We start from the raw sequence: 17,877 nt of genomic DNA, 5'->3' as shown, positions 1-17,877 counted from the left end.
TGATATCGAAGGCAACAGAAGCAAGATTTATTTCAAGATAAAAAGAGAGATAGAGAGAAGGAGGAAAAGGGAGACAGAGAAATATTGTCCTTGTTTGAAGAGAATTCATTTTGCCCAGCGCAACCCCGCTTCCCTCTTGGGAACACCTTGCGACCATTATGTAATATTCCATTGCAAAAATTCCCGCCGGGTAATCCGTGATCATCGAAGTAGCTCTCTTTCTTGTATGTGTATGTGTGTGTGTGTGTGTGCGCGTGACGGTATCAATATTAAAATATGCAAATTACTGTGCAACAACAAATCGTACGCAAACACGGCGAACAATGAGACGCGCGTATATCTCACCGTTCTCGTTAGCTTTTTCGATCGGAAGCGTGCACAATAGGCCGGGCCAAAATGTCACAACGAACTAATTACTGAAGGCGCCACGTGAATGAATGGGCATTGCAGGCGTGCGCGAGCGCGTGGCTGTTCGCCCGTCATTCGAATCATCCTCAACTGCTCTCCGGGGAACAATGAGGCTCGAAATGTCAGAGGCTCGTCGTGCAACACCCCGACAGTAACGTTGCAATGGTAACGCGATCGGCGGTAGATGAGGATATATCGCTGAGAGTAGCGAATCAAGACGGACGCACGGCAAACACGAAATTTACGAAGACTCGATGCGAGAACGACCGCGGATCGCGGTCGGGAATAAAATCTCTCAAGGGGCGAATTGTTCTTCTCGTGGTATCATCGTATACTTTATTTACACGAAAACAGTTTTATATATATATATATATATATATGTAAGTATTACCATGTTAGAAAAGTCGCTCTCGCGCTAATCGTAATCGGTAGCCACGGAGTTCCGACCGGCGAATGAATTCGGCGACACGAAGGTGCAGTCGCAGTTTCGTAGTTTGCCTCTCTTGCACTTCGTTTGCGAAGAGTACTATACAGCGCGACGTAATAAGACGAGGTTCGTTTGCTTGTAAAGGCGAACACGCGCCGTTACACGACGAATAGAATTTCAGATACGGCCAATGGCACACTGGAGTATAATTTGTTTGCGTTACGGCCTCGAGGGTTACGGCCGTTGCGCCGCAGGAAATCTCTACGTACTAATTCTCGTTCTAATTGCGCACGTTCACTCCGGAACACTCCGATACTCCGGCGCGAATGCATACGCGAAGCCGTAAGAACCAGCGACCCGTGTGAGCGATCGATCGCGCGTTCAACAGGGCGTGTCAAAAATCAAGAAAAAATAAAATTTGACTGCAAGGAGGAGACGCAACGAATGAAGGATCAGCATTGTCTGGAAGTAAGATCCGCTTTATTCGAACAAACACGAATCCGTCAGTTCGAGTCGCGGGAATCGCACAGTCTGTTCGATCCACTTCGCCACGGTGAGCAGCCTGTGCTCGTGGAAAGACGGTGCCATTAATTGCAAGGACAACGGCAAGCCTGCGCGAGAGAGCTTGATCGGCACGTTGACCGCCGGCAAGCCGGCCATGTTCGCCGGCTGCGTACAATGATCTTGAATCAGACACTGCGTCTGATTGTCCAACGACACGAAGTGATCGTAACGGGGGGCTTCAGTCAACGTGGTCGGGGTCAGCAGGAGATCCACGTTATTGTCCCAGAGGACGTCAAAGTCCTGCGCGATCAGCCGGCGCATCTTCATCGCTTTCACGTAATACTCCTCGTAATTTTTGGCTAAGAGAAAATAATTGCCGACCAGTATGCGACCCTTGACCACGTCGTTGAAGCCCTCCGACCTGGTCTTCTTGTACAATTCGTGAGCAGTGGTCCATTCGTCGGCTCTGTGACCGTACTCGATACCGTCGTAACAAGCCAGGTTGCTGGCCACGTCGCACCGATTTAGAACCGAGTAACACACTATGGAGTAGTCGGTGTGCGGTAAAGACACCGGCACGATGTTCGCGCCCGCTTCCGCCAAGTGACGGGAAACCTCGTCCCAACACGCCTGCACCTCCTCGCTTATACCACGCACCCCGTACTCCTTCGGTATACCGATACTGAGATTGCTGAGGTCTATCGTCTCGGGTAGAATGATCGGCTGGTACTCTTTCTGCACAGTGGTAGAGTCCGCAGGATCAGGTCCAGCTATGGCGTTCAAGATCAGCGCAGCGTCGTCCACCGTCCTCGCGAGAATACCAGGCACGTCCATCGAGTTCAGCAGCGGGATGAGGCCATAACGAGACACTAGGCCGTAGGTCGGTTTCAGTCCAACCAGGCCGCAATAAGACGCAGGATTGCGAGTGGAACCACCGGTGTCAGATCCCAGGGCTGCGTAGCAGGTACCTGTGGCTACCGCCACTGCGGAGCCTCCGCTACTGCCACCTAAGAGCCATGCATGTCATTCCATAGAATCATCGCCGGACCTATTCTCATGGTGGAGTACTAAAAGCTATCCTCTCAAGATGAATTAAAATCAAATCAAGGCACACTGAATTATTGTTAGCCGCTTGCCAGCGATGTACCTGCTATCCGCCATGTATCTTTCCCCTGCGCTTCCTCAGAGGCCACCTGCGAAGCGTCGGACTTGTATGAGTAGAAGCGCGACAACACCTCCGAGCCCCATAAATTCCTCGTCGGCCCATAAAGCGAGTCTATGGTACCAGAACCCATGGCGAATTCATCGAGGTTAGTCTTGCCGATCAAGATAGCGCCCTGCTTCCTCAGCCTCTCATAAACCGTGGCATCGTAACCGGGCGAGAAGTTGGCTAACATACGAGAGGCGCAAGTGGTGCGTTTACCCTTGACGCAGTAATTATCTTTGATGGCGACGGGGATGCCGTCGAGCCGCCCCAGCAACGAATTGCTCTGTTGCCTCGCGTCGGCATCGCTCGCTTGTTCTCGCGCGACATCATCCGTCACGGTGATGTAGGCGTTCAGAGGCTTGACGATCGACGTCAACTTAACGGATGCCTCGCAGATCTCGGACGGTCGCACCGTGCCACCGTGGATCCTCTGACTAACTTCCCTGATCGACGTGGACAACAACTTGTTCATCGCTCGCGTTTGTTCGGTACGTTCCGCGACCGTGCATAACCTCTCCGTTGGCGGAGAAGGAGTATATAACCTCCGACAACGTGCACAGCAGACTGGAGTACTGTACGACGAAGTAGAGTGCAGTCGAGAGTGGGACGAGGTTATGTTCGCTCTCTTTCAGTTTAGAATCTCCTTGGATGATTCGAGTTCAAGCATGGAATTGATACTGTGTCAAATCGCGCACGCAAGGGCAAAGTGTAGAGAAAACGTAGCTCAAGCGGACCTGCATTTCCATACGGTTACACTCGTGTGCACTTTTACACTCGGAACAAGACGAGAGCGTATCGACGTGTTTGGAGGGAGACAGCGAGTTCTCATTCACCGTAGTCACAACGAGTTGAATGAAAGATGCACGTGTCGCCCTCGTTAAATGGCGTACCTGAGTCGCCATCTGTGTACGACGCTTTGTATCATAACGACTGAGCGGAAACGGTAGCTTGAAATATTTTTACAATCATGAAGAAGCACTGCTCACGCGTCAGTTTCTACGAGAAATCGACTTGCATGATTAGGTGAAGTAAAACAAGATTTATTACAAATAACTTGATATTTATCTCAAGCCAAGCGTGAAAGCCAGAAGCGCAGCGATGCTTCTCGAATGTTGTATCCTAATTCTAACCTGAGCCTGTCCTACACGACTTGTTCCTTTCTCTTATATTCTAAAGAAATCGGTCACTCCATCTTTTATTTAAATTCACGAAAGGCGACGTACAAGAAGACCCGAGACATGCACAGATTACATCTCGCAGATTCTCTGTACTTACCGACTTTGCCCCGGCAGTCGAAAGCGTAGAGCTCGCTCAAGTTGAATCCTGACGTCTCGTCCAACGATCTCCTTCCGACGATCGGAACGAATTCGCGATGCATATTTTCGGCACTCCCGACGATTGCCGCGCACGACATTTCGCTTCGGCAACCTGAGCTTTCAACCGCCATAACCGCCATAACCCAACCCGGACGCGCGCTCTTCACTCCCGACCACGAGACTTTCTCTCTCTCTCTCTCTCTCTCTCTCCCGACGGTTATTCAACCATACATTGTTATCACGAACGCGCGAGGCTCATTATTCGACACCCCCGACGATAATTTGCGTACGAGACTCACTCTCTCAGCGATCGAGACTTGCTCGGACATGAAACGACGCGACGGTGGTCGGTTGGGTCAACCGAGTGAACACTGCAGCGATTGCGATTCTTGAGATAGCTAACGCGCGAACTTCACTCGACATTGCCAACGACTTTTTCTCCGCAGATATTCGCTCTCAATAATATCCGACATTTCGACGCAACAAAAGCGCGATGTACTCACTCGAGACGTTCCCGAAGATAATTCGCGCTCCAGACGCCACTTCGGTTGATCGAAAGCGCGAAGTGCAGCGGTCTGCACTACTCGAGCTGACATAACCCCGCCGAGCGCGCGATACTTTACTCGGCCTCACCGAGCGCGAAACGCTCGTCCTCGGAGGTCCTTTGTCGCGAAACTCACTTCCAGCAGTCCCGGCGACGACTCGTGCGTGAGATTCATCTCCGGCGGAGCAAAGCGCTGAAAGCACGGCCAAACGGGACGGCTGCGAGGTACGAAGCGACGCGCCGTTCAGCGTTCCGTAACGACCTGAACTTGCCGCGATTATCGATGTATCGCGCACTACTCAGCGCGCTACGTTACGCGCTTGAACCTTACGCTTGCGGCGAAACATTATTTGTTTATTCACGTCAGAAGTAGGTCCGATACATTCTGCGCACGAGCGAAACGGGAGATTCTTGATAAATGAGTTCCGAGAAACGTTCACAATAGAATACGTACGTTAGTTTCCTCGCCCGGACTGCTCGGCGAGTTAAATATTTTGAGTCAACGATCAGCCAGCTAACTGTCCGACGACTCTAGTCGCGATTTCCTACAATCCGATAGAAAAAAAGATTGAAGGAGACCGTTGTCACGGCTTCTTGCACACAAGTTGTCTACGAGCGTGGTGTATTTACCGCGAAGGTTCCAGTCAACGCCCAGGAGTCGAAGTAAACTATCTGTATACGCGTTCAATTGTCTTATGCCGCTTGACGCCGTCGCGACTTTCATCTGTTCTCAAACGCACGTCGCCGCGCTTCGACATGTTGCGTGTCGCGGCTACAGTAGATTCTGCTCGGCCGAGCAGGACTGATGTTGCGAATGAGAGTTTCAATCGCACGAGTTAGATCTCGGGCTGCTGAATGTGAATAATTCGGTGCGAACGGGTGTTCGGTATGAGCAAGTGACATGTCTCAAACGTTTCGCACACCCGAGAAAACGCAAGGACGCAAACGCGCCGCTACTTATCACTACAAGAGTAGCACGCCGTACAGAAATGTACCGGTGAGACATTACAGTTTATCCTTGTCCAGGATCGACACAGGTTCCTCCTCGAGCGCAGCGGAGATCAGAAAGAGACCGCGGTCGAAGATATCAGGTGACAGATTAATTGACAGATTAATTAACTTAAATCGTTACCGCGATATTCTCGCGGGAATCTCCAATTGGCAAAACTAATTTTATTTTATTTTATTTTAATTTGTGACACCGTCACATTCAATATAATAGAAAAGCGCAAGAGGACTAAAACCGTCAAGAAAAGGCGAGTAGACGGACGCGGTCAACTGACGGACACTGACAGCGAATGGGAGACTAAATCGGAGGGAACCTTAGTCAAGGAAACTTTGACAGATTTATCAAGATCCAGTTCGAGGAACATTCATGAGGAACGTTATGATGATGCTCCTGTTGCATGTTGCAATTTATTCGAGGATCCAGCCTCCCCGGAGAAAGTTCGACACGAGCCGATTGTGTACGAGTCCCAGGTCGAGTCGCCGATTCTTCAATCTTCTCGAAGATTACGTTTAATTCCGGCGAAGGACAATATCGTGCAGCACAAAAAGTTGCTGCCAGTTTCAAATCTGCAATTGTCGAGAACGCGAGACTTTATTCCAGAAGAGGAGGAAAAGGAGAAGGACGATGATATGCCGATATTCCGTGCGTATTTCCCGTGCAAAATAGAAAAAGAAAAAAACTGTCGTACGTCACGCGTCACATGGAAAAGCGAGATTCCAATTGATACATAATTAATTTTAATTTACCTCATCATTTCTTTTGCAGCCGAGAGTAATTACTATTTTTAAGTCGTGTCACTCTTCCATGTGACACGCGGTACAATCAATTAAACGTCGACATCTTAAAATCTGGTTTCATGTTTATGAAACATGACGTAAAGAGTCTCCTAACGTTGTTCTTTAATTATCGTTTCTCAAATTAGCTACTTTCCTCAACGTTGTTTTTATCAATCGGATAAAGACCGAGAGAAAAGCTCGTCCGTAATTACATCAAATTACCCCATTACCGTTTTCTCATTCCGCTCATGAAAACGTATAATACACGAATTGTTCTTTCAGACTGTGAGAGAGACATAAGGACATACTCCGCTCCACCGAAGCGCAAGAAAAGCCCGGAACAGAGACCGAAGAATTTCACCTTTCGCTTGCGATTCCCCACAGCGACGAGCGATTTGCTCTGGGACGAGTTCGTCGAGAAATTTCGCGACGAGGTATCGCAATACTTAGCGCCGCCGTCCGCGCGAACGCCGGTCGAGCTGACGGACTCCGCGCGAGGTCTTCCCGATGTCAGCCGTCTGCGGCGAAGAATCGACCCAATACCTCGAGGAATGAAGCGCGTACGCGAACGTAGCGACGCGGTCTCGCGCAGGTGGGAACCTTGCAGCGATTCTGAGCGGGAAAACGACTCCGAAGGGGAGAACGTCGAACGGCGAAACGAGCTGGAAATCGAACGCGAGCGCGGAAGAAACGCGCGGAAACGAAGGAGGGCGCCGGCGACGAGATCTGTGCAGAAACGAAGTGCCGACGTGTACGATCAGATCGACGAGACGGATGTCGAGTTCGAGACCAGCGGTCGAGATAAAAAACGCATCAGCCTTCGTGAATTTTGTCGCAAGCAAAAGGTCGATAAAGCCAGAGCGCGCCCGACATCTTCCCGCTCGGATGCGCGATGAGGCAGAACGAAAAGCTCGTCGCTTTCGTTTCGACATTATATACACATTTTTGTTTCGCGCAGACCACCGAGGTCTGTTCTCATCACCGAAGTCTGTAATCATTTGTTTATTTACATTTTTTGTAATATCATGTATATTATTTATATTTTTGTAATATCATTTTTGTAATTTGCATTGTTGTATTATCAAGATTGATTTTGTGCAATGTTTGCTTAAAATGCAATAAAACTACGATCATTTTTGCAGTCTTCGATTTTTCTACAGCGCCCACTAAATTGTTACTGAAACGTTTTTGTCGCTCGTGATTACTCTCGCTTGCTTCGTTATCTCAGTTTCCCATTGGTCGTTAATCGATCGCAGGACATTTAGTCTCAGTCCTGTGTTTAAAATGTATTTCACACGTGTCTGTTTACACGATGCAAAACATGTAAATATCACAGATCGTATGACTTCGTGAGAGCTGTCTTACTTCGTAGTCCAAATTAGACAGCCACACGTATCGGACAACCAACATCCGTCCGCGCAATATCGCGGACGACCAATTTCAACATCGGCCAACACCAGCCGATACAGAAAGCTCTTCGTCATCCGGAGCTCCTTCTGCAGCTGCTTCGACATCAGCTCCTGGTTCACGTATTCAGGAAGGATCGCAACAAGGAAGCATCGTCTTTTAGCCGAAATCTCGTTTTAATAAATAATAAAACTTACAACGAAACATACAGTCTCAGGTAAGAAATTTCTTCGAGTCTTTCCTCGATTCTCGCGGTGAAAATCGTTCAAAGAGATACAGCGGAGTCATACAAATGTACATATGCAGCTTTGAGATTGTCTTCGAAATTGTTCTGAGTAACATCAACATGTGCGTTCGTTTCTTCTCATTTTCCTTATTCTTACAAACATTTGTTAATATTTGTTACGTTTAATCAGCATGTGGAGGATGGTCATAATGTTTGCCATGACAGTCTTCATGATAATCTTCACGCTCACGGAAGACAACTTGAAGAAAGATGAAGAGTTAACCGACTACATTAAGAACAAGATTTATCGGCAGAATAAATCAAATGAGACGGAGAGTAGTTTTGACTTTGACTTTGACTTTGACAGGGATGACAACATCTCGGACTCGGGCTTTTTAATAACCAATAATAAGGCGATTGAGGAGCTCCTTCAACAGGAATTCCTGAATTTAAAACTGACGAGGGAACACCCAGAACTTACAGATTTTTTAAAAAGTCTATGGATAGCAAACGTTAGAGACATGCATCTTATGTTGAAGAAACTGTTAATAATGACAGATGATTTTATGTTGAACGAGGTTACAGAAATAATGAAAAAATGGCACGACTATCTCCTGCTGGATTTAATAGAAAAAAATGTTTTCATGTTAATGTTAGCTTTCAACATATCAGGTAATTATCGTTAAAATAATTATATTCTGTCGAATGAGATTCTGGCGATTGTATTGCATATCATAACTGTGATATTTCGGCACGTCATAATGAAAAGAAACTTATTAATGTGTTATTTCATTGTTTATATTGTCATAACAGGAATCACCATGGGATTTATATGTGGCTACTTCTGTAAAAATGAATGAATAAATCAGCTTTAATTAGCCTTAATTAAATATTTAAAAATAGAAGAAACAAGAAGTAAGCCATGTTAAAGGAAAGAAGACGACAATCAAAGAGAAGAGAACCACATGATAAATACATTCTCTGCAACCTCTAATTCTTAATATTTGGAGGTCAATTCATATATAATTATTTAATTTTAACTGTAAAATTTGAAAATATATGTAATTGTATATAGCTTTATTAATTCAATAGATTTTTACATCTGCAATAGTGCTGTACTTTATATTCCCGAAAAACCCGAATAAATTCTATTTAATTATTTAATAAAGTAAAAAATTTTTCACTTTCTTAAATTTCCAACAGATCTACTTTTGTAATTAATTTTGTAATTAATCTTTGACAAAATTATTGATTAGAAGATTCAGTCGGAAAACATTTTAAGAAGCATTAGTTATTAAAGAAATTAATTTGAAATATACCGTTTTTATAAAGTTTTAGTAAATTATCAGTTAAATAAATCGAATAAAAGTACAAATAATTTCTATAATGGAATTTTATCGGTAATTTCTGTAGAATTCTGTCAATGTTTCATCAATTTTAATATTTAATTAACAATAAAACAATTACATCGAAATATCCATCGATGATTCAAACGATAGCTGACATTATATTACAAACTCATAGGATCAAGGTGGCAGTTGTGTGTACATCTTTTCATTTCATAACAATAAACACAGTCAGTCGAATCAGCCAGCAAATATCTTGTTTATAGCGATTAGCTTCCCGTCAAAGCTGATTTTTGTTTTCCGGCAAAGGATTTAGCAAGTTCACATTCTACAGAACCTCCTAGGAGACGATCAATCTCGTCATTTTACATGTAAACTTCACTCACAGGTATGAAACTTATCGAAACTGCGACAATATCTTAAATCATTACATTTAATTGTTCAACTACGGCTGAATAGAAAAAAAACAGTATCGTTCCCGTGTACGTTACTTCCGAGCTAACACTTGAGTTTATATACACGTTAAAATTATTATCAATATTAACATTATATGACCGAAAACTTGCCAAAGCTGAAGAAACGTGGAGAAACGGCTTCGTGAAGAATAAGAATAAGAAATTTTGCCGAGATTGAATTTTCCACCGAGATATAATTTTACTGAGATATCTTCCTGACGTTTCGCGAGAAAAACGTTACATTTGAATAATTTCACGTGTTGTGTCATCAAGTCATTATTATGTCAAATAGTACGTATGTCGTAAAGTCTCATTGTGTCATTATTCTAATTATTGTTATTATTATTTTATTCAGCTAGGATGCACCTCATACTTCAGTTTAGTCTGTTTTCTCTGCTAACGTACGTGTTAATCTCACAAATAAGAGATGCAAAGTACGTACCAAAGGATCTTAATGCCTGGAAAGCGCAAAGAGGTTGGGTTGTACGACTCAACGACACACTTGATGATATGCATGATAACATAGACGTACCTTCTAACATCAGTAAAATACTTAAGAAGGGTCTTTATGAGCTCAATAAAGTACTCGAAGACCTACCGCAGGTTCACGTCAAAATGCAAAAGAGACTGAATGTGCAGTTAATAGAAATTATAACAGACTCATTATATCTTAAGATGAAAATATCAATGATGCCATGGCGCACTGCCTTTATAAATGAAATCATAAATAATGCAGTCTATATATTAGCTGCCTTTTTATTTGGTGAGTACGTCTGCTTCAAATATTTTCCAATAATTTTCATAACACGGCATCTAACGTTACATCTGTCCGACACGAATCTTCCTTAAATTATTGCACTCGAGCACTGAAATCAATAATATTTTCGAGGCGAGTTTGTATCGATCAATCGGAATAATTAATACCGTTTAGCCTATTGTAGAATTTGTGACGCCTTCAATTGCTCCAAAGCCACTTTAATCGAAAACTCTATAGGATACGTTAAATCATACACTCATCCATCCTGTATCCATCCACTATATCTCAATACAACGTAACAAAAATGAAAGAAGAAAAGCAGATTGTTTTAAAACAAATTGTCTTATCGACGATTTCTTTGTTTATTCACAGGACTTTTTATAGGATATCAAACAGGATGTAAAATCGCTGTACGTCTCGAAAGAAACAGGAGAATAAATGCGCCACAAGTAGAGTAGAAGTTACGATTTCAAGTATACTATGATATGGTTTATAGTAACATATATTCATTTTTATCAAGTATACGACAAACGCTTATGATCGTCTACTTTTACGATGTAGATTTGCGACAGAATTTGTATGATACTTTTTCAATGACTTTGTGTGATCGTAGAAACGCAGACAGCACAAACTTCTAAAAGATATTTTAGATATATCCGAAAGACATTCTATTTTTCTTTAGACACCGTTGAGAGACATTTTCTAGAAATTTGCGTTGTCTGGCGAGTGATCAATATTTCTGCGTAGCACATATATTTAATTATTATTAAATTACCATCGGCATATATTACCGCTATTATTTGCACATTTATTTTGCTTTGTTTTAAGAGATTCATTGAATCTCTTAAAACATTTGAACGCTGCATGCGAATTAATTATTGCGGAAGCGCTTGCACTTATTAATTTTCCATAAAATATCGATGTTTCGTCGTTTAAGAGGACAATTTCAACACTTGCTTTCTTGTTACCGTTCACACAGCGCAGCGACGCATGTGCTGTTTGTTCAGTTTCCGCAAATATTGAGTACATCGTCGATTAATTCGACCGTAATACACAAAAGTCCTTGACAATCCGCCTTTAAACACACCAACGCGCTCGCGATATCAATCAGTTTGACAACTTCTTTCCGCTGCGTCGAGACCGCGAGAAACCGTACAACACGTAATCGTTGCATTCATTAAATTCGCGAAGCGACGCTCCTTCCTTGTCGCGTGCGCGCTGTTTCGTGCTTGTAAAATTCGCCGAGTGTGCAATCGGCTCGTCGATGTCACTTGCATCATAGCCCACCGTGCCACCGCCGTTCTTTATCTAATCAAACCCACTCGACTTGTGAATCGGCGCGTCCTTATCCGTCCAGTCCAACTTTTGACCCGAGTTCGCGTGGATCTCTGGTTCTTTGCGCTCGCATCTACCCGTTCCGTTCGATATGGACGAGAATTTTGTGGACCCGACGGGGCAGAATGAGCCGCTGCCGGAGGACGTGAAGGAGAAACTGTCGCAGATATTCGAAAAGTATGAGCAGCTGACCGATGAGGAGAAGCAGGACTTCCAGAAGGGCGCTTTCGACGTGCTGACGAAGTCTACTCGCAAATTGACTGGCGACTCGATGTTGCCCACGTGGCTCGTCCCGTACCAGTCTTACATGCTGTTTATCTTCGCAGTAGTAATTGTGGCCCTCTTACTAGGTACGATGTTTCTTGCACTAACGAATTTTATGAGCACCTCAATAAAGCCGATGGTGCATCCGTTAGCAATAATTTCTCAATAACACACCGGTTAATTAATCTCTCGTAGTCATTAGATGTCTTCGAATCATCGTTGCCTTTTCACTTCCAGTGCGGAAAATCGAGAATTTTATTGAGTGATATTCTTTTGCGATAATTTGATCACGATATCGTGCTGTTTCTTATTTTTTCCGCAGTTCTCGTCACTCGCAAGTTGTACAAGGGCATGAAGGAACGAGAGAATCGCAAAGAGGCGAAAAGACGGCTCAAGGAACAGAAAGCGAAAAAGAAGAGGAATTAACGTTTTGCACGACCCGTGATCAACGCGATCACGAAGCACAACCGTCCGTACATTTTAATGTAGGAAGAGAAATTTGTGAATGAAATCCAATGAATTTTTATAATAAATTTGAGTGCGATGTTCACAGTCGAGTTCATGAATAGACTTTCAGACACTTAACAGGTAGCCAAAAAATTAAAAATACTCCATATTTCTTGTGATCTACATATTTCTTTTCCCTCAAATACATATGTTGATACGAATAAAATATTGATCTTTTTTCTTGAATGCGCAAATAGCTGATGGATGAAAATATTTCGATCTGCAATTCGACCTATCCCGCTTCCTTTCGACAAACTAAGCGTAGTTGAAGGACAACAGGACCCGTGCGCACAACGCACACAAGAAATAATAAGGACTGGGCAGCAAGAAGTATTTATTGTGCCATTTCATCCCGACGGAAACACTCGTATGAGGTGTATAACAATTAACATACCGGGCATACACTCATTATGGCTTTCCAAGTATCAACGTGCGTATTCTCCAATCTTTAAATTATAACAGAAAAATAGACTGTATTTTATAAAATAACATACTTAAGATTTACACTTATTCGCATAATCGAGGTACCGCGGTATGCATGTACGACGAATTCTACGTAGTCGATATCGTGCGATTAAGTCGCAGTGAGCATTTCCAACGCGCCGCAGTTCGCAGGCGCGCAAAAGTTCGTAACAATAAAAAAGAAAGTGATTATGTTCGTTAACTAATTGATTGTTATTCGTGGTACTCTTTGTCATATCTAAATTGCGTTAGTAACTCCACACCCCTTACAACGAAACAAACAACCATCTTCCTCGGCGATTTCTTAACGCACTAATTAACAGGCGATAGCGTGCTACATGATAACTTGCATTGGCACTTTCGTGTATAAAATAAACATTAAAATAATAATAAAAAATTACAGATTCAAGTCTCGCGTTTCGTGAAATTTCTAAAATCGCGGGATTTCAAATGTATTAGTATAAAAAAAAAGAACCGAACATCTACTACCTATTTTTCCTCTATCGTAGTGTATTCGCGCTGCAAAAGTGATAAAATACTTCTTTCTTGCTCAATTAGCTACACCTGCTCGAGCACTTATGCGAGTAAATATGTTACTATTGGCACGTTAATTAATTAAGGCACTCTCTCAACAACATGTCTTCTTCTCGCGCGAAAATTTTACACTGCAAAACTTGACGGTAGTTCTCGATCCTCCGCGCTAACAGCGTCAATCGATATCACTTTGCTCGCGATAAATTGTAAACACGTTAAAGATTTACGGAAACGAAAGAATAACGCGGACGAGGATGATGAAAGCAACAAGTAGTCATAACATTAACTATATACACTCGCGACTACAGTCCTACACTTCTTACTTTTAATGTGGCACGTATGTCGAAAACGAGACGTTTTCGTAAATTGTACTAAATGAGCGACGCATAATCGTGCTCGATCTCTATGTAATCTCTTTATCCCTTCGTTTATTCGCCGACTCCGTTCTCCGCTCACACGTATTAAACATGTCTTCGAAAAATTTTTGCCGTCAATCTAATTCTAACCCTAGCTCAATCGTGTGCGACCTACAAATCACGATAAGAATCTCGCGAGTATTCTACAACTTCGCGTTCGTCTGAAGGATCCGCTTCTAAATGCTGCGAACACAAATATCATTCCGCAATCTCAGAATATTCGGCCGCCACGTGATTACGCGCGATCCCACACACGCGCAATTGCTGAAGCGATACGCTTCAGACGGGCGTAACAACATGTATAATTACATATATTTACAGAATTGCCGAAAAAACAGTACAGACATCTTCGGCGGTTTTTCTCACCGGCGGAATTAGAAACCTCGCGCGTAGTCGTGCGCTGCACTGTGAACTGTGCGCAATGTACAATAACGCAATAATAATATTCTCATAATTATTAATCTAGAAAACGTATCTAAAGGAGAATGACAAGGATATCGGGGCAAACCTGCGTACATATAAGTGAATATGCTTCAATTATGTTACAATCATCGGCGTTGACACCGTTCCGAGCGACGATTCGCTTTTACATTCGGACACGTTTGCTACAAATACAAATGTTAACAAATGATCAATCACGTTGAAATTCCAATTGGTCTGCCAATCGCAATCTTTCTTGGAACCTTTTACACTTGCATCGTGACGATCCTCTCCGCCGTTCGTATTCGTCGGGCACAGATGTTTCTGCACTTTGCGTAACTCCAGCTGTCGCCTCGCACGCGACGTTGTCTCACACGTTAATAAAACCAGGCCTCAATACGCACAAATAGGCAAACCTTTCAAATCGTCTTCGACTTGATCAGCAATTTGTAGCGTTCACTGGCGGGATCTGAAAGAATCGCACACGCGCGCACACACACACACATAAAGCCAGACTGATGTAACAATCATTTCGTAATAACCGGTTTTCCATCGAAATCGCAAGCGGAGAAGCGCGTGTTTACCTTTGACTGTCTCGACGAGGTACATACTCTCGTCCTTCATGTTCGCCACCAGCTCGTCGGTCACCAACACGTGTATCCCCTGCGGCCCCAAAAACAGGATCGAATGCAGTCGGTCGGCCGGCAGGCTGAGAGTGCTGAGCAGCTTGCTGGTGAGCGCGGCACTCGTCAGATTATCCAAGTAGGCGACTCGCCAGAGAGAGCCGGTGCCTTCCAGGGAAAAATAGAGAGTCAGCTTCGGTGTCGGCGCCTTCGAGTGCAGTGTATTGAACAGCCGGATGCCGTCGGCCACTCCGCAGATCTGGATGAGATCCTCGCGGGACAGGCGAAGGATGTCCGAGGCGGAGAAGCTCGCGAAGGTCGACTCGAATGCGTTGAAACGACTGGCGCGCAGCCACGCTGTTGTCTGCGTAGCGTTCGCATCTGGGGGCAGCTCGGCGTGGCACGGGGTGCTCTGCGAGATTGAGAAAATCCAGTCAAAGCGCGAGTGGATGAAATGCGTATTCGACGAGCGTTGTAAGATTGCGAGTCTTCTCGGCTCGCTTTCGAACGCAAGACCGAACACAAGTCGCACGTTACTTCTTTTTAACTCGCAACGGGTCAACCAAACGGAAGCATCTTAATATAAATATATAATGCGTAATTAATTTACCTCGTTCGCACTTGCATTCTGCAAGTCCATCGATTACTTCGCTAGCCACGCGACTCCTGACTGTGTCCTTCCGATTATTCTATTTTGTTTTCTGTACTTTTGCTTTTGTCGCCGCGTAATCTTACTTGCCATATCACGCACCGGTAAATATACGCTCACAACTCATATTTCAATGTCATCTTGTCTTTATCAAAATTACCTAAACCGTTCGTTCGTTCCGTCTGGATCGACAGATTACCGGTTGCTAACAACACATATCTATCGCAAGGATCTCACGTTGTCAACTTCGTATGAGTGATTTTTCCAAGATATAAATATTTCTTCATTCAAAGAACGACTCTTGTTTCTCTCTCTCCCTCTCTCTCTCTCTCTCTCTCTCTCTCTCACTCTCTCTTTCTCTCTCTCTCTCTCGTCCTATTGATCGATTTTTCTTCGCGTCGATACAAGAGACGCGACGTAAGAGGCGACTGAGAAGAAGTGGAGAACGAGCGATTGCGAGAGGTTCGGCTTATTTCTTACTTAACAGAAAGGGTCTTTACCGTTTTTATGGTCTCGAGTAGCTGTTGCGGAGAAGTGGCTTTGCGTGTGGCCAAACCAACCTCGGCCTCGATGCAAGGTTGATCCGGCAGAATGGCAGCGGGCGATGGCAGGGCCGGAGCCGTGCTTGCGTTTTCCTTCACGGCGTCCGAAGCGGGGACCATCGGTACCATACCGCCGATAGTTGCGCGTGTTTGCGGCGATCTGAAGAGAAAGAGGCCCAGGTGCGCATTAGCCATCGAGCATTCTTCTCAGAGTGCATTGCAAAGCGGAGAAACAGAGGAGGAACGGAAACGAGGAGAAGGAAGGGAAGGATTGAGGATTGTTACATTGCGAGAGAAGATGAAATGAAACGGCCGCGATGTAACGGATAAACATTGAATTAACGTCCTTTTCAGTACCGGCTTCGTTTATTCGAATGATATTGCAGAGTCACACGTCACAATACAATAACACTCGTTAGCTCTCTTTAATTGCGTTCTCACACGGTGATTTTCTCGCTCACCTAACCCAACGTCCGATTCTGCGTCTTCAGCGTGCGTCTTGAATAAATAATCTCCCTTAAGTGATTGCAGATGTTTACATTTTGCTTCTTTTTTACTTCCTTCGTTCAACTAAAGAATAATTCAACGAGGCTTCCGAGATAATATCGCGAGTGCAATTATTGTTTGCGATCCGTCGTCGTGGCGCTTTGTTTCGACGGAATCGAGGATTCTCGACAGAACGAGATATTCTGCGTGATTAGCGCGTGATCACGCCGTGCTTGTTCGGCGACGGGACACACCCCCGTTGTTATTGTCACGATTTGTCAGCATCTGACCGCCGATAACCTGGCAAAGTTTTAAATCGACAACGGGCAACGTCCCATCTCCGAGCAAAGAGAAACAAAAATTAAATGTAACATCGAAGTTACGAACCGCTCTCGGTTCCTCATTCCGATCAGATCTCGAATTCGCACGAGACCGACTGCAAGTATCAATTTCGCTTCGTTCCGCACCGTTTTTTCTCTAATCAGCTGCTCGACCGCTCCGCGTCGAGTCTTCGCGTACGGAGACTCGGTTGCGGCCTCAACTGGCAAGCTGATACTTCGACTGGACGTGCCACGTACAAACTTAATTTTCGTCCAAATTGTCAGCGTTTCAACTTGTTTTTTTGTTAACAAAATTGGGATCGCGGGTTCGGGAGGTGCTCGCGCTCCGACCAGCGAGTATCGTCCTTCCAGAATCTCGACGAACATCGCCCACGAGGAGGAAATAAAAGGGAACGATCCCGCGAAACTCAAAAGGGCTGTGTCTTCCTTTCAGTCGAGCCCCGCGCTCATTGCTGAGCGGTCCCGGCCTCTTTTTGACTTAGCCAAAAGGCGAACAATTATCGTCATCTGAAACATTACATTCTTCTCGTCTCTTCAACTTCTATGCTAATGACTTCAACGAACAATGACCGACGGTTAAAACTTTTCTCAGATGTTAAATAGGACGATGATACGATATATTTGATACACCAAGGTTTCGACTATCAGGGCTGAATTTACTTATAGTAAAAACGTTTGACGGTGGAACAATTATTCTCGCATTGGATAACAAAAAGTGTCCGCACGAAGGTGTTCCTTCGAAGGAGTCTCGTCGTATGGAAATTTATCCGAGGTGTCAAGACGCGCTTTGGACTCCGGCTTGCGTATCCATTCGTTTACTTAATGACGACGCGTTGCGAAACATCAGCGAGCCATAGGAATATCTACCTTCGTAATCGACGTAATGCGCATAAATCGTCGATTATTGACAGTTGCA

The 17,877-nt window shown here is 44.4% G+C and overlaps 6 protein-coding genes across 9 annotated transcripts in view; 4 read left to right on the top strand and 2 right to left on the bottom strand.

Moving 5' to 3' along the window:
* Positions 1 to 245: 245 nt before the first annotated feature.
* GatA (glutamyl-tRNA(Gln) amidotransferase subunit A, mitochondrial) lies at positions 246 to 3,377 on the bottom strand. The gene is made up of 2 exons (XM_011156929.3): positions 2,487 to 3,377; positions 246 to 2,346 (listed from the first exon to the last, which is right to left on the bottom strand). Exons 1-2 carry the CDS (start codon positions 3,016 to 3,018, stop codon positions 1,316 to 1,318), a joined length of 1,563 nt encoding a protein of 520 aa, XP_011155231.2. The 5' UTR covers positions 3,019 to 3,377; the 3' UTR covers positions 246 to 1,315.
* Positions 3,378 to 4,851: 1,474 nt separating this feature from the next.
* LOC105192654 (uncharacterized) lies at positions 4,852 to 7,318 on the top strand. Its single transcript, XM_011156928.2, has 3 exons — positions 4,852 to 5,497; positions 5,629 to 6,057; positions 6,474 to 7,318. Exons 1-3 carry the CDS (start codon positions 5,308 to 5,310, stop codon positions 7,085 to 7,087), a joined length of 1,233 nt encoding a protein of 410 aa, XP_011155230.1. The 5' UTR covers positions 4,852 to 5,307; the 3' UTR covers positions 7,088 to 7,318.
* Positions 7,319 to 7,536: 218 nt separating this feature from the next.
* On the top strand, positions 7,537 to 8,685 carry LOC105192653 (uncharacterized). The gene is made up of 3 exons (XM_011156927.3): positions 7,537 to 7,815; positions 8,015 to 8,496; positions 8,638 to 8,685. Exons 2-3 carry the CDS (start codon positions 8,016 to 8,018, stop codon positions 8,682 to 8,684), a joined length of 528 nt encoding a protein of 175 aa, XP_011155229.1. The 5' UTR covers positions 7,537 to 7,815; position 8,015; the 3' UTR covers position 8,685.
* Positions 8,686 to 8,764: 79 nt separating this feature from the next.
* Positions 8,765 to 11,184, top strand: LOC105192652 (uncharacterized). 2 transcript variants are annotated; one of them, XM_011156926.3, is made up of 4 exons: positions 8,765 to 8,834; positions 9,349 to 9,558; positions 9,985 to 10,388; positions 10,755 to 11,184. In XM_011156926.3, exons 3-4 carry the CDS (start codon positions 9,986 to 9,988, stop codon positions 10,838 to 10,840), a joined length of 489 nt encoding a protein of 162 aa, XP_011155228.1. In that variant the 5' UTR covers positions 8,765 to 8,834; positions 9,349 to 9,558; position 9,985; the 3' UTR covers positions 10,841 to 11,184. The 2 variants fall into 2 exon arrangements, with proteins under 2 accessions (XP_011155228.1, XP_011155227.1); XM_011156925.3 differs by having other exon boundaries at positions 9,981 to 10,388; positions 10,755 to 11,183.
* Positions 11,185 to 11,479: 295 nt separating this feature from the next.
* Positions 11,480 to 12,911, top strand: LOC105192650 (uncharacterized). The gene is made up of 2 exons (XM_011156919.3): positions 11,480 to 12,067; positions 12,304 to 12,911. Exons 1-2 carry the CDS (start codon positions 11,809 to 11,811, stop codon positions 12,405 to 12,407), a joined length of 363 nt encoding a protein of 120 aa, XP_011155221.1. The 5' UTR covers positions 11,480 to 11,808; the 3' UTR covers positions 12,408 to 12,911.
* LOC105192651 (transcription factor CP2-like protein 1) overlaps positions 12,806 to 17,877 on the bottom strand; it is a 27,236-nt gene continuing 22,164 nt past the window's right edge. For all 3 annotated transcript variants that reach the window (XM_019840152.2, XM_019840153.2, XM_025298268.1), the window contains exons 10-12: positions 16,093 to 16,294; positions 14,905 to 15,355; positions 12,806 to 14,789 (exon numbers count right to left, since the gene is read on the bottom strand). In XM_019840152.2, the coding sequence (XP_019695711.1) occupies positions 14,740 to 14,789; positions 14,905 to 15,355; positions 16,093 to 16,294 (703 nt within the window). In that variant the 3' untranslated portion in view covers positions 12,806 to 14,739. The remainder of the gene's footprint in view (positions 14,790 to 14,904; positions 15,356 to 16,092; positions 16,295 to 17,877) is intronic.

Source organism: Harpegnathos saltator, unplaced genomic scaffold (genome assembly GCF_003227715.2).
Source record: "Harpegnathos saltator strain DR-91 unplaced genomic scaffold, Hsal_v8.6 scaffold213, whole genome shotgun sequence".
Classification (NCBI taxonomy): Eukaryota; Metazoa; Arthropoda; class Insecta; order Hymenoptera; family Formicidae; genus Harpegnathos; species Harpegnathos saltator.
Note: the sequence above shows the minus strand (reverse complement) of the source record. Positions and strands in the feature narration are given on the sequence as shown.

Coding starts and splice junctions, on each gene's coding strand:
- GatA (XM_011156929.3), bottom strand. CDS start 3,018: ATGAACAAGTTGTTGTCCACGTCGATCAGGGAAGTTAGTCAGAGGATC. Junction 2,347..2,486: donor AGATACATGGCGGATAGCAG/GTACATCGCTGG, acceptor CATGGCTCTTAG/GTGGCAGTAGCGGAGGCTCC.
- LOC105192654 (XM_011156928.2), top strand. CDS start 5,308: ATGTCTCAAACGTTTCGCACACCCGAGAAAACGCAAGGACGCAAACGC. Junction 5,498..5,628: donor ACCGCGGTCGAAGATATCAG/GTGACAGATTAA, acceptor TCAATATAATAG/AAAAGCGCAAGAGGACTAAA. Junction 6,058..6,473: donor CGATGATATGCCGATATTCC/GTGCGTATTTCC, acceptor TTGTTCTTTCAG/ACTGTGAGAGAGACATAAGG.
- LOC105192653 (XM_011156927.3), top strand. CDS start 8,016: ATGTGGAGGATGGTCATAATGTTTGCCATGACAGTCTTCATGATAATC. Junction 8,497..8,637: donor GTTAGCTTTCAACATATCAG/GTAATTATCGTT, acceptor TTGTCATAACAG/GAATCACCATGGGATTTATA.
- LOC105192652 (XM_011156926.3), top strand. CDS start 9,986: ATGCACCTCATACTTCAGTTTAGTCTGTTTTCTCTGCTAACGTACGTG. Junction 10,389..10,754: donor ATTAGCTGCCTTTTTATTTG/GTGAGTACGTCT, acceptor GTTTATTCACAG/GACTTTTTATAGGATATCAA.
- LOC105192650 (XM_011156919.3), top strand. CDS start 11,809: ATGGACGAGAATTTTGTGGACCCGACGGGGCAGAATGAGCCGCTGCCG. Junction 12,068..12,303: donor AATTGTGGCCCTCTTACTAG/GTACGATGTTTC, acceptor TTTTTTCCGCAG/TTCTCGTCACTCGCAAGTTG.